Here is a 15,362-nt window from a genome sequence, read left to right on the forward strand (position 1 = left end):
ATTCGCATTTTACCACCTACTTCAAGTGGGTAGTAACCCATTTGCAAATTGGAAGGGGTCCCTAAGGGACCCCTTCCCCTTTGGGAATGTTTGTAAAAGCATTTATTAAGAGAAGGCAGTGGTCCCACGGACCACTGCCTGCTCTTAAAAAATGAAAGGAAAACTTTTAATTTTTATTTTTGTAAAGCTACTTTACAAAAAAAAAAAATGATTTATTTAAAAGCAATCACGGACATGGTAGTCTGCTGACCCCAACAGGCCACCATCCCTATTATTTTTGCAATTCCGAGGGGGTCGCAAATTGCGACCTACCTCATTAATATTCATGAGGTAGATAATTTGCGATCCCCTAGGAATCGCAGAAAGTGTTCAAAACACTTTCATGCATGCCGTTTTGCGATTTCCTAATTGCGAATCGCAAAGATTTCCAATTAGGGAATCGCAAAACGGTGTATTGATGAATCTGGCTCTAAGAGTCAGAGGCTCAGCACACTGCCTGGGGGACTGAGCCAATGCAACTAGCATTGATCCAGGCTCTCTGTACAGTCCTTCAATTGTCAGCAGGCCCGTTACCGTGATTATGGAGACTGAATGAAGAAACCAGCACTGAAATGTGCAAAATGGCAAAGCTCGGCTAAATACAAAGGAAAGTGGAACCCTCTGGTAATGGTCAGTGGATCGTGGAGTTGAAGAGTTCGACAATAACAACACTATATGATGGGTGACTTGTGTAAATGTCAAGGTGCTGGGTAGGTAGTGTGTAGTGTATAAATGGACTTTATTTAAATACATAGCAAACATGGTAAATATCAGAAGGAAGATATATACTAAGTGAAGGTATTGAGCAACAGAGATAACGATTTGGGGCATTATCAATCAGATAATTAAGATAGGAACCAGTTAAGCTTGCACGGTGTGGGTGTCCCACTTAGCATTTAAATTTAAACAGGAAGACTGTGGCAGCTCAAGCCTACCTTCTACCATTCCTCCAGAAATAACTAAGATGACATTTGAAGGGCTACTGCAGAACTGGACTCCCAAGGTTAACAGAGGAAGTGGCTATGTTAGTCATGGTAATATGGGGTGGGGAAAGAAAACCTGATCTGAAAGAACACACAAAAGCTTCCCATCCATTACTGGAGTCAATGTTGAGATAAATGATTCTATCAATACAGAACTCTTAGTGGAGGGCCTGAATTAGATTTAAGAAAATGTATAAACACAACAGTGCACCTCATCCCTTAGAACCTTAGAAGTAAAATGTAACACCAAGAATTGCGTGTGACATCTTCCAGCTCATACCCAAAATCATTGATTTACAAATGATTCGGCTGTTTTAGAGAACCAGCAAAAATATTTGACAGTTTACAAACCAAATGCTAAACAGTTAAGATGTGAATTTCACTGGAGAGTAATGAGACCCATAGTTAAGAAGTACAAGAAACAAAGTCAACTAGAATATTTTCAGGCTTTCCTAAACAGCTATAGGTATACTAGTTGAAGTGTATTTATCTAGAAAGAATATTTTGTATTTTATCACCACCACATGCAGACATCTCTATTACATTTTAACTACCTTAAACACAGAAACACCCAAAACTTACCTCATTTTTGTTGACACAGCATGTGAACCAAAATTGTTTTAGCAAAAAGAGCAGCTGCATACGCTTGGTGGCTCACTGTGTTGAGTTGGAAACTCTAACCTCTGAGCATAAGAATAACTACATTTAGACCATTGGACTTCTTTATTGCACCAAGGGGGCAGAGACACATGCCATACAAGGGGTCTGCCAACTCTACTAGCCCCCTGCTTTCACTCTAAGAGGTTACTATATATAGTGAGATCATTAAATGAGAACCAGTATTTTGGAGTTTCTTACAGACCTAAGCAGGCTTTGGCTGCTCTCCAATGAGTGCCAATGCATGCTCAAAGATAAGAGATCACACAAATTAAGAGATCATATCACAATTTAAGAGCAATTTACATTATTCCACAATAAAATGCTTAAGATACTGTGTTCCCTACGCATCCTCATGCATTCATGCAAAGCTGCACCTAGAATTAACCAATACAACATCTCAAGTGTGAAAGCCTTTGACCAACAGAACTGACCACAAGTTTGTCAAAGTTTCAACACACAGCAAAATCAACCATGCCCAACCCTCCACTCTCAGACAGAATATGCAAGAGCCACTTGGATAATGAAAAAGCATAAGGATGCATGCGGTTTTCTTACTTAAATCCCCATCCTGTACCCCCCAGGACAATGGCAGCCACAAGGACGGCGCCAGCAATGGAGCCGATTATAATATTGGTGCCGCTGGGACCTGTGATAGAGGGTGAAAGGGTGGGGAGGAGAAATAAGATCACAAAAACATATCAATATGATGAATACAAGAAACAGATCCACAGTGACACTTAAAGAAAGAGGTGAGAGATAGGAGGGGAGTCAAATCAAATCAAATATAACTTTATTTGATTGTTAAAAAAAAAACATAAAAGCATACATTAAAAGATCATTGCGTTTAAGAAAGTCACAACAGTTCATTTAGCGATAACTCAATGGCTTAAACACCAGAATTATTAATACAAATCATTCAAGGACTTGATAAAGTGCATTATATTATACTTTTCCTAGTGCAAATCACTTTTTTTTAAAAAACAATGTAATTGTGGCAACACAAAAATGATTATCCAAATGTAGGATATCTAACATAGCCAAACGACATTGCCGATGACCCACCTCTCTCAAAAATGGCAGTAAAACTGTGTGCCTAATATAACTGTAAAATTTACAAAATAAAACAACATGGATAGTACTTTGAGGAGAAACATCATCACAAGGACAGGGCAATAATTTGTGCGTCCAATCATTTGTTATAGGAAAACTAACCAATCTGTGGAAGATTCCAAATCTCAAACGTGATAGTAGGAATCTATCATAGTTACCAGGGACATACAGCAAATAGGGTTGAATATTAAAAGTTGTTAAAATTAATTGGTGTTGCAGGACAGTAGGTTTTAGGATTTCCACAGAAATTCTCGCGGAATCCAAAAAAGCAAGGCCCTCCTTCTTCAAGTCCTTACGCAATATGGCTGAGATAGTAAGAGGATTTAAAAAATAATCCAGCTTTCCCATGTCAGCTAAAAATGTACGTACATATCTCAGCCATGGTATCCTCATCACTCCTTCCAATTCCAAGATATCTATCAGTATATCTCTATTAAACTTGGTTTCATCTTTAGTCCACATCCTGTGCCATAATAGCACTGGTTCAAGTTTAATAGGATCAGATATAAAAGGAAGACCCAATTCTGATTGACAATTATAGTTAGGGGAACTCTTGGGTACTGCGAGGATACATTTCAAGAAGGAGTTTTCAACTGCCTGAATGGGAGCAGAGTCAGCAAAGCCCCAAACCCGACTACCGTACATTGCACCAGACACGCATTTAGCTTTGTAAATCTTAATTAATTCTACCGGCGGTCTGGTACCTAGTTTCATAGAGAAGAATTTAAGGGCGGCAGTCGAGCGAACCAATGCAAGTTTTTTCGCTGCCACTGCCAGACCCCAAGAGTCATTCTGGTTGAACAAGATACCCAAATAAGAAAATTGTTTAGTGGCGTCAAGCTTCTGTCCTGCTATAAAAATGGCCTTTTTAACTTTGGGATTTCGACCACAGCGCATGATGAAAGTTTTCGAGATGTTCACTCTAAGGCCCAACTCGTTCATAAAGAGGGCAAAACTATCCACCACGCGCTGTAATCCCACTTGAGTACGGGACATTAGCACAGCATCGTCCGCGTACATCAACGCCGGGATTGGACGACCAGCAGCGTATGGGGGGTCGAGTTTACTATTGCACAGGGCTTTCTCCAAACCATTTATATATAAATTAAAAAGGAATGGGGCGAGGACACAGCCCTGCCTAACACCACTCCTGATTGGGATTTTGTCCGTGCATTGTCCCCTAAGGCCATAACGGACGCGAGCTGAAGCGTCACTATAAAATCGTTTAAGAAAATAAATAATATTGGATTCAACCCCAAGTTGTCCCAGCATAGTCCATAAAGTGGAATGGTCAACACAATCAAATGCGGCCGAGAGGTCAACAAAGGCCAGGAACAAACTCCCTTTCCTGGCCCTCGTGTACTTACCGGTCAGCATTAAAAGATTTAGGCTCTGTTCCACTGTTCCTAAGCCGGAGCGGAAACCATATTGTAAGTCAGATAGAATAGAATCATCCTCAGCCCAAAGCAAAAGGCGGTCCAAAATTATTCGACCCACTATTTTAGTAAAGGAATCTAAAAGGGAAATGGGTCTGTAACAAACCGGGTCGTGTCTATCCCCTTTTTTATAGATGGGCACAATTATGGACTCCACCCAAGTGGGCAATAATTCTGTAATACAACTAGCGTTAAGCACCTGGACCAGAAGGGGACCCCACAAAGGAACAATTGCCTTAAAAATATTTATAGGGACACCGTCCGGACCTGGTGCCTTCCCACCCTGACATTCACGTAAGGCTAGCTCAACCTCTTCCAGGGTGAACATTAAGTTTCTTGAGATGGGATAAGCAGAGGGATTCAAAAGAGGGCTAGACTTACCTAGTCCTTCGTATACTTTAGTAAAATGATTAATCCAATCTGTTTCAGCAATTGCTATCTCTAGAGCTGGGCCAGTAGCATCGCTAAGGAAAGGAGTTCTAATGATCTTCCAGAAGCCCGCACTATCCTTCCTTACCGCAGCGTCGTGCAATGCTTCCCAAGATTCTATTTTTAGCTCGTTCTTTCTATCTTTTAGGGCGAGCTTATACTCAATCCTAAGTCTACTCATTTTTTTTGCACACCTAGGTGATTTATGCAGTTCTTTCTTTAAGAGAGAATACGCTCTTGTGCACCTAGAATTAAACCAGCCTCCGTTTTGTTTGTTTTTAGTTTTACATTGCCTAATAAGGGAGGACCTGATTTCATTACGAATAGATAGGAAGGATGCAAGAATCTCTTCAGATGTAGACTCCTCCCTCAAACAAGTCACTACCTCAGACATACTTTTAACAATTACTGTTTTAAGTGTTTCTACTTGATCCACCTTATCCCATCTTAACGTGTGGCCATTCATACTACCAATGCTCACATTTTCACGCAATCTGTCCGCATCTATGTTATCTTTTGGGACAGAATTCCTTGGAATCAGAATGGTTACACAAAGAGGAAAGTGGTCACTTAACGCAATATCTGAAACCTTGAAAGAATATATGCTACCAGCATGCTTAATAGTTACTAGAGCAAAATCAATTGTGGAAGTACAACCCTTCCCAGTAAATGTAGGAGGTAAGATGAAAGGGGTTGCACAAACTTCATTTACAAATCCCAAATCAAGTTTGCCTATTAGTTCGTTAAATTGTTCACCCAAAAGGGAATGATTAAAATGTGACTGACACAAACCATCTTCCTGGGTGATTCCGCACCTATTATCTCCCCTCATGGTGCACAAAGTACAATTAAAATCACTGAGGAGAAGGGTCATCATATTATATCCACAAAATTTACCTTGTAGAAAGAGTGCATTAGCCAACTTTTTAAAAACATTAAGTACATCACCAGGGGGAATGTTATTATTCAAATTAATCAGGGCAATCGGAGTGTCTGAGTCCAAAACGAGTAACAAAAATTGGAAATAAGTATCTTTGACAGGCTCTGTTACCTTTAAGATGTTCAACTTATTTAACAAATAAATCATCAGTCCACCCTTAGCTCTACCGTGGGTAACATCCACGGCTGGTGTGTGAAAGGTCTTAAAACCATTTATATGGACCGGATCCCTACTCCATGTTTCTTGTAGACAAATCAGATCATAAGTCTGAATAAAGGCCTGCCACAATGGGTTACCAATCTTAGATTTGATACCAGCAATGTTCCAAGAACAAACATTACGTAAAGGAGGACCCAAAGGGGGGGAGATGGAAGAGTCCTCACTCAGACCGACGGGTAGAGATACAGAACCACACTCGCTCCGCTTATCTAACCCACCAACCAGAGCCTCCGGCCCGCCTGTGAGACCCTCAGACTTTGAAGGACTAGGATCTAACCCCTTGCCTTCCTTGCTGTTTTCCCTTAAAGTAATAACAGGCATAAGATCCGTGACTATCTCTGGGGAGTTGTGAAGGGAATAGAGTTGTAGTCAATCATTTGTGTCTAAACCGCTAAGGGTGTCAAAGGGATTAAACTTCGGGATACCATATCTCCCTCCCATGGACCCCCCCTGACTTAATGTTTGGCAACGGGGACCTGAAAACCTATCCAGGCGTTGGAGAGAGTAGAAAAAGCCAAGGGGGAGAATATTAACAAAATCAGAACTAGCTGACCCAGTACAACCCCTCTCAATTATATTCCGGACCATTGGTGGTGACCGGAATGTTAAAATTACACAATCACCACTCAGAGAATTAGTCGACGGGCCTAGCCAACTAACTCTTCTAACCATCTTGAACTCAGGAAACAAAGAACTATTGGGTCCAAGCTTGGTAGAAAGGAAATGAAGTGCTTTATTCCTAAGAGTCGACCAGTGTTCGTAAACATTGGGGGGGAGAGGAGGAACATTTGCTAACACCACTGTATATGAAATAGCCTTAGGGGGCAAATTAAGAGTTGGTAAAATTGATATCGAATCAGCCTCCTTAATATCTTCAACAGTCTTAGAGTTGTTAGTTAGCACTTGAGGGGGGCCGGATATACCTGCTACGCTAGGTTCTAAACCCCTGGGTTTATTATACTCCAAACGTCCCAATTCCACATTGGTTTTAAATTGAACATGTTTTTCCAAGGCCCCCGTTGTTTTTTGGGGATTACTATTTGCTTCAGGCGGAGTCACTTGGGGTAAGATAAGGGGTCATTTAACCTGCGTAGACTGCAGTTTTCCCGTAAGCTGTTTCTCCATATTAATTACCCTGGATTCTATATTCGATACTTTAATACGAATAGGTTCTAGGAGAGTTGATATCAATATCTCCATTTCCCCCCAAAAACATTCCCCAACTACTGGTTCACCTGTACTAATCGAGGGAAAGGCAATCTATGTCTGCCTACTACCCTTATTACCTTTCGTTTTCGTTTAATTTATTATTGCAGTAGATTTACGTTGCTTATGGGTAATCTTACCTTTGGCAGTCAATACATTTGGTACTTCCTTATTAATATGATTTTTTTTACGCTTTGACTTCTGCCCTCTAGTTGTTACTCGAGGACTGTGACTAAACTAACAATTGATGCCGAAACCAAGGGCGAACTTAAACACGAGTCAGACCCTCCTTTCTCTATTGAATCCTTAGGCAAAGGTGTGATCTCAGAGGATACATTTGCTGGAGGAATTGTTGGTGTTAAAGATAACCTGGTCATAATAGGCATAGAGGGAGATGACAAGTTAGGCAAGATAGAAACAAAGTCCTGGGCAGAATGTGTCGATCGAACACCAGGGAGGCCAGCAAAAGAAGGCACTAATATCGAGTCCTGGGAGTTTATTGTAAGCATCGAAACATTTGTAACAGGCAAGGGAGGAAGTGTGCCAACTGGAAGAGAGAGTCGCCTTTCTGTGCTTTCAATAGCAGAAGCAACTACCCCAATAGTTTGCTGCAGCATTCGATCAATCGCTGTCAAGCTAGGGAGGGGAGTATTAGGAACTACTTTTTGCTTAGTAGCAGGACAGAGTTGGGGGAAAGTATTCTTCCCCATTATTTACCACAAAAAATGGAAGCGGAGCAAAGCCCGGCCACAAAAAACAACCACGGAGCCAAGCCCGGTAAGTAGTCGATCAGCCTGTCCACGGGGCCCTCGAGATCTCCGCCCTCTCTGCTAGCCCACGGCACAGGGGCGATGACCTCCACTCTTCACAGGCCTCTCCGCAAGGCCCAACTGAGACAAATATTATGACTGGGTCCTGGGTCTCAAAGTCCGACCTGTGGGCCACGTCCCCCCCCGTTCAACACAACCTTGTGGCCTGCACGCCGAGCCAGCCGCAGGCCCGCAGCTGCTGCAACAACCACCGGTGTAAGGCGCGACTCGCTGCAGCAGCTGGGAGGGAGAATGTCCACACACTGCCCACAGGCGGCACAGCAGTCCAAAATCGTAGCCCCTCCAACTACACACACTCGTACTTGTATGTTAGACCAGGCAAGCCTCCTTTGCCCGCAAACTCATGCTGAAATCACCGATAATTTTACTTCACCCACAAGTGTCTATTATACTCCTTTGGGTTGGGGAGGGGGGCAAACTGAAGAACAACAAAGTCCGGGCGAAACTGATGGCAGATTAAAGCTTACTGCGGCTCTACTGGTCCACGGCTCCTCCAACTCCTGTGATCCCTGTGACCCCTCCCCCTCCTCCTGCTGTGCTGCTGCGTTTTGCTCTGGACTTTTCCAGAAGAATCGGGGAGTAGAGGCTCAGCTGCCTGTGCGTCGACTGCCGGACCCTCCAAAATCAAGGGCTGCAGTTTACAAACCCGGGACTTGTAAGCCGGGTCGGGTCGGAACCTGGAGGGCGAGACGTATCAACACGGCTCCTTCACGGTTTCGCTGCTCCTCCTCCTCCACGTAGCCGAGTTTGTCAACGCAAAGCACGCGTATTGATAGGAACCCTACACAGTGCGAAAGAGGGGAGTCTTTAAATATAGGAATTGTGCACAGAAATCGTGGGCTGTTTTAATTCATTTGTCAATGTTGGCGGCTCAGCTACACTGTCCACAGAGGGAAACTATGAAAGGAAGAGAAGAGAGATAGGAACAGAGAAAACATTTAAAGGCAGTAAGACCTTAACGCTTGTGGTTGCCGGGTCACTGACTGACACATGATACAGTATGCAGAACCAATGAGCCCAGGCCGCTAAACTCCCTCAAAAATGTTAACTTTTAACAGGTGTGAAGAATACACTCTACTACTGCCTCAAAACATTATCCATAGAGAAAGAGATTAATAATAGAAAAAAGTGAGTGGCGTCTACTTTTATTCCTAGGTGTTCATCCCAAAGTAAAGAGACAATGGCTTAAAATGAATTAAGCCCAAATTGTAATCTGTTGAAAGAGACTATGAACTAAATAGGCAAAAAAATTGAGCTTTTTAACTACTCCAAGTAGACATCCTTCCCAAAAAGAAAAGCCAATCGAAGTTAACATCTCACCCATTAGAGGCACATGTTTGAGGAATAATCCAAACAATATGGAAAGAGAAGGAACATGTCGTATGATGCAGTAATTATCAGAAACACTATTTAGAGAGTTTCCCTTTGGAATGGGCAACTACCTAGGAAATCGCCATTTGTGCACCAATTTCTGCACGTGTTTTACACATTCCATGCAATTTTGCCCCAATATACTACTTTAGGTTTTCACTAGTGAGATGTGTCCATAAAAAAATGCATTTATTATAATCCTGCTTTAGACGGAAACGTCTGTTTCTGCCCGAATCAGAATGAGCAAGAAACCTATAACGAGAGCCCACGTATTGAATCCTGTTCCTCTTTGACAATAATCCATGAAGTTGATTTCAGGCTGATTTTATCTGAAGGCTTGTGGCCTCTCAGCCTTACACAGAAGGAATATAAGTCTGCACAGAGATTTAGATAATACTAAACAGGCTCTGATGGAGCTTCATAGCGCAATTAGCATCACGCTGACAGACGTTGCCCTCATAAATGGGGCTGCACAAAGCAAAGCCCATTTGGTGGGATAATGGAGCAGGGAATTTTTAGAACGGATACTGAATAGACTCTTTTCAGTGCTACTAATATTTTAATAGGGCCTTGTGGGCAAAACTATAAGAAATAATGCTGCAACAAGTAGCATACGTTAACTAATTATAGTGTGGAAAGACAGCTTCATATTAAGAATATATGTAACCCTAGCATTACCTAGATTTGTACAGCAATAAAGGTGCCACATGTTTTAGAAGACAGCACCCTCACCCTCTGGGTGTCTCTTGAGTTCCTGGTGAGAGACAGTGTTTCTGGGTTACACTGGTTTTGGTTCTGTAGTGCATGTGTTTGTGCTGCATGGGTTGTGGTGCGTCTGTGGCATGTTTAGTGTTTAACAATTATCTAGGAAAATATATCATGTGACCAAGCTACTGAGACCTAAACATCAAGAACCAGAATACTGTGAGGGTAAGTGTATGTAAAGGTTTACTATACTTGACATCACATATATGTCTTTAACGCTATAAATATATCTTCAAGGTACATTGGTATTTATAAAGCACAAACCTTAACTGTTCATTACGTGAGGGGACATGAGACAATCTACAAGATCATTCACATCAAGTAGGTATTACACAGATACATTTCCCATTCCCATTTTTAGGTAAAGGGAGATGTGCCCAGTATCACACAATGCTAAGTTTAGAGTCGAGGATGGGATTCAAACCTGGGTCCTTTGTTCCAAAGGCAGCTGCTTGAGCCGCTAGGCTACAATCCCCTCTCTATGCATGTAGTGTACGCTCACCTATATGCACTTACTTTCACAATATTTTGGTTCTTAATATTTAGGCCTTGATATTTTGGCCACTTGTTTTCTTTTGCTTGATATTTTGACATACAATCAAGCAAGCTTACCAATGATCCTCTACAGCACGAACATTCAAACCCTCTATTGAAAAGCAAGAAAAAAGCAGGACACACAAATCTGAAGATTTTGTACATGTGCATGGAAGAAAAGTTTACTTACCTTTGAAAAGAAAATGTTACTTACTCTGGAAGCACGTGTCCACAGTGCTGTAGATTTACCTCCTCTGCATACTTCTGCTATCTAGTGTTGGGTCTAGGTGGTTGCATGTTGTTTTTCTCCCAAAAAGTATTTAGAGTCACAGGATGTACTGTGGCTCCTTCCCTAGTGGGCAACGCCAATTAGACACCGACTGCATGTTATATTTGTTATATCGCTTTTCGTACAGCGCTAAGCATGTGTATATAGAAGGAATAGCGAGTGAACACGGCATAGTGACCATGCATATTATCAGTGTAACAAGAGGAGTGATCTGCAGTAGGCACACACTCTGGGGAGGAGGGTGCACGCATGTGATCCTACAGCACTAAACGCTGCAAATACATGCTTATAGTGTAAGTACAGTTTCCATTCTTACCATGTGTGGCTGTAGATACACAAGCTCTACGTAAACTGTAAAGCAGTACCATCTATAAGCGTTGATTAGCCTGTGGGTGGTGCAGATGTCTGAAGCAATATTCTTAGTACTATCTGGTCAGCCATAGCCTGTTGACGGGACAGGATTTCCACACAGTAGCCTTTAGTAAAGGGGTGTGAAGTTGAGCAAGTGGCTGCTTTGCATATGTCAGCAAGAGGGATGCTGCCCAAAAAGGCTATGGTTGTGCCTTTTTGAGAGGCTGTGCGTTCTTGGTGGGAGGAAAGATTTTGTTTTGTTTGGGATCACAGGCATGGGTGCAATTGACTATCCACCAAACTATATCAGCCTTTGAGATAGCATGGACCTTGTGGTGTGTGGCAAAGGCTACAAAGACTTAGCCAGACTTGAGGAAGGACTTAGAGCCCCATTTATATAGGTGGGTGGCCCATTTCTCCATCAGGAAGACGGAGTAAATTTCTCTGTGGGATAGAGGTGCCGCCCGCCTAATTTAGAAATAACCACCAAACTGGCAGTCATTTCTAAAGCATTGTCAGGCACCGTCATCAGGGAGGATCCCGTCAATGCTATTTACAGTTTGGTGCAATGCTCCATCAATATGACGGAGGCCTGAACCAAACTGTTTTGTTTTTTACTTTCAAAAAGAAAATCCAGAAGTAGGATTTTCTTTTTGGATAGAAAAATGATCCCCTCGCCATGGGAGTCCTCTCCAATAGCGAGGAGAGCATTTAGCAGTTTTCACTACCCCTTATCGTCAGTGATTTCCTGGCAATGAACAGTGAAATCTGACCTCCAATTCCACCCATCTAAATTAGGTGGGCGGAATTAGAGGACTGCCTCTGATGGCCCTAAGTCCACAGGGCCACCAGAAGGGTTTAATCATGGCAGAGACAGAGTAGTCTCCACTGTGATTAACTTAAGGTCGACCCGCTTTTAAATTTAGTAGCCGAACCTTTATCTTGGCAGGATGTATACTTCATCTGCACTGCAACAGAGTACACATACTGCCAGAATATGAATCGGGTACTAAGCTCTATCAATTTAGTACATGAATGCCTATTTAATGTTTACGTTATGGCTACGAGAATGGCCACCTTCCACTATAGAAGCTGTAAAGGGCAAAAGGGCAGGGGTCTGAAGGCGAGACCTAATAGCCTCATGAATACAAATTTAAGGTTTTATGCTGGGCAGGGACATCCAGGGAGGGGTGAACCTCTTGAGGTTCTGCAGGAATGCCTTGATGATAGGGATCCTAAATAAAGAAGAATGTACCCTGTTTTGCACATAGGCGGCCATAGCGGCTAGGAGTAGCCATATAGAGTTGTAGGAGAGTCCTGACTTTTGTAGGTGCAAGAGGTAGCAAATCATGTCCTGGATGACAGACTTCAGAAGGTCAAGTTGCCTGGGGATGCAATAGTGGACAAACCTTTTCCACTTTGCGGCATGATTTGCACAAGTAGTTGGTCTGTGGGCTTGGCACAGGATACTCATACACTCCTGCGGGAGGCTGAGATAGCCAAACTCTTAGATCACAAGTGCTAGATTGCTAGGGTGAGCTGTTTCGGTGAGTGAAGCAGTCCGGGCTTTTGGGGAGCTTTTGGTGGGGGCTTGTGGACATCTCGAGTCAAGGAGTGTTGAGCACCAAGGCTGTCTGGCCCAATTGGGAGCCACCAGGAGGAGTGGGAGGAATCTTTGCTGCATCGTCTTTACCCTGTACGGAAGGAGTGGGAGAGGAGGAAAAGCAAAGGCAAAGATCCCTTACCAGTTCATTCATAAAGCATTTCCCATGGAGTGCAGGTGTGGGTGGTTGTATGTCAGAACCATGCTAGCCATTATAACGCATGGCTTTACAATGTGGTCTTTACAAGGACGTGTCTTTACCAATGCATTCCTTTACCACGCAAGCCTTTACAACGAACAGTCATTTTGCCATAAGGGAAAGCACTGGAATTTGGAGAGGCATAAATTACTATTCCAACTCCAGTCTGCACAAAAGTGGGGAAAGCATTGGACTACGAAGTCCAACGGCACTTCCCACATGGTAAGTTGTTGTAAAGACTTGCATGGTAAAGGAATGTAGTGGTAAAGTCGTGTTGTTGTAAAGGCTGCATTGTAAACGCAGTGCGTGGTTTAGAATTTTTTCTAAATGCTGTTTCCCGGTGTGGGTACTTGGTGGTGAAGATCAAGTTTTTTGCATAGGGGAATAGGACTTGCGGGTTGGAGCTCCCACTCATGGACTTGCTGATGCATCCAGTTGAGAATGTAGGCAAAGTCATTGTCTACCCAGGGCGGTACTCCACCAGGTGGTGCCTGCAGCAGTGAATGGCCCAGTGCCAGATCGGATGTGCGAGTGCTAAAAGCTGGGAAGAATGCATGCCACCTTGCTTCTTGATATTACACAAGGCAGTCATGTTGGCCATCTTCATGAGGACTACTTTGTCCTAAATAACCTGAAAGAAGGCTTTGACAGCTAGGCGTATAGCTAGGCCAGTGGTTCTTAACCTGTGGTCTGGGTACCTGTGTTGTTCCGGTGAGCCTGCTCAGGTGGTCAGTGACTGCTTAAATTTTTTTAAATTGTTAAGATGTAAATAAACTGTATATAAATAAAGAAGCAAAACATAAAAATTTAAAACATTCTGTAAATATGAAGGAATCTGAAATTGAAGGCTAAAAATTAAGTTATTATCCTCAGATTGATTCATGGGAGCACTGCAAATGCATCAAACAATATAGTATGGATGATGAGTGGTTTCAATTGAATTTAGAAAAGCTCCAACCTTTCCATTAAATATTAAATGTTTGATTTTTGTTTATATTTTTGTGAATCAAATAAACATATTTCATCAGTTTTGCATTTGTTTGATGAATGTTTGTTTCGGTATTTTTTGTGTATTGTTTTGCTATTCAAATCATTGACAAAGCTTAGAACTGGGCCCCCTGTTTCCAGTAATTACTCAGTGGGGGTCTGAGATTCCAATAATGATTTGGTGGGGTCCTGGGGCTCCAATAATGTTGGGGTCCACATAAGTCAAAAAGTTAGGAACCACTGCTTTAGGTAGTTGATGGGGCATCCTTGGCACTGGGGGCCACCTTCCTGTATTATAATTTGCCTAGATGTGCCCCACCAGCCTGAGAGGGATGCGTCCTTGTGCCACCACTGCAGAGAGATGGGTGCTGTTCTACTAACACTAGATCCTCCCAGTAACCCTGAGCTTGTGACCACTGAGCAGAGAGGCACTCCTTTAACAGGCGCATGTAGGACCGGGCATGAACTACTATGGCATTGCACGAGGCCATCATCCCTATGAGAGGCATTATGGTTCAGACTGTGAGGTGATGATTGGGCTGAAAAAGAGGCAGCAGCTGCTAAAATGCCACTACCCTCTGTTGGTTGGGGTATGCCATGGCTGTAACAGAGTTTAAGATGGGCCCCAGGAAGGGCTGGACCTGGAGGGGTCAAAGGTGGGACTTGGTAGAATATATGGTAACGCCCAGGTTGTGAAGCAAGGAGATTACACCTTGAGTGCTGGCTAAGCATTGCTTCCTGCCGGCGCTCTTAATCAGCCATTTGTCAAGATAAGAGAACACATGAGTGCTGCCCCTCCTTATACCAGTGGCTACCCCTGCCAGGCACTTGGTGAACATTCTTGAAGTAATGGTGAGTAATGGTGAGTCCAAAGGGCAGTAGTTTGAATAAATAGTGCTGGCCACTTACCACAAAGTGAAGGTAGTACCAATAGACAAGGTGTACTTGAATGTGAAAGTAGGAGTTCTTAAGATCAAACGCAGTCAAGTAGTCACCTTGCTGGAGCAGAAGAATGACATCCTGGAGGGGTGTCATCAGAAATGTTCAACTGGATGTATTTGATCACAGGTCTGAGGTCCAGGATTGTCCTTAGGGCACCGTTCTTCTTAGGAAAGAGGAAGTAATAAGAGTAGATGCCTTTTCCCTAGTGGTGAGGGGGCACCCTCTCTTCTATGCCCTTGAAGAGGAGTGCTTGTTCCTCTTCCTGGAGAAGGCAAATATGCTCTCTGCTGAGGATATGTGTGTGGGGTGGGATGTTGTGGGTTAGAAGATGTTCTAGGTATTAGCAGCAGCAGATAACTAAGAGAACCTGCTGATTTGAGTTGATTTCCTCCCAGTGGGGAAGGAAATCCTGCTGCCTCCCCCTGACAGGTAATGTGTGATTGAGGGGGGAGGGGGGAGGAGAGGTAGC

At 43.0% G+C, this 15,362-nt stretch overlaps 1 protein-coding gene across 5 annotated transcripts in view; it reads right to left on the reverse strand.

Moving 5' to 3' along the window:
• ADAM11 (ADAM metallopeptidase domain 11) overlaps positions 1-15,362 on the reverse strand; it is a 789,906-nt gene that overhangs the window by 29,275 nt on the left and 745,269 nt on the right. For all 5 annotated transcript variants that reach the window (XM_085646660.1, XM_085646679.1, XM_085646669.1 and 2 more), the window contains one exon: positions 2,238-2,328. In XM_085646660.1, coding sequence (XP_085502786.1) covers positions 2,238-2,328 — 91 coding nt within the window. The remainder of the gene's footprint in view (positions 1-2,237; positions 2,329-15,362) is intronic.

This window comes from Triturus cristatus, chromosome 1_1 (assembly GCF_964204655.1).
Source record: "Triturus cristatus chromosome 1_1, aTriCri1.1, whole genome shotgun sequence".
Taxonomy (NCBI): Eukaryota; Metazoa; Chordata; class Amphibia; order Caudata; family Salamandridae; genus Triturus; species Triturus cristatus.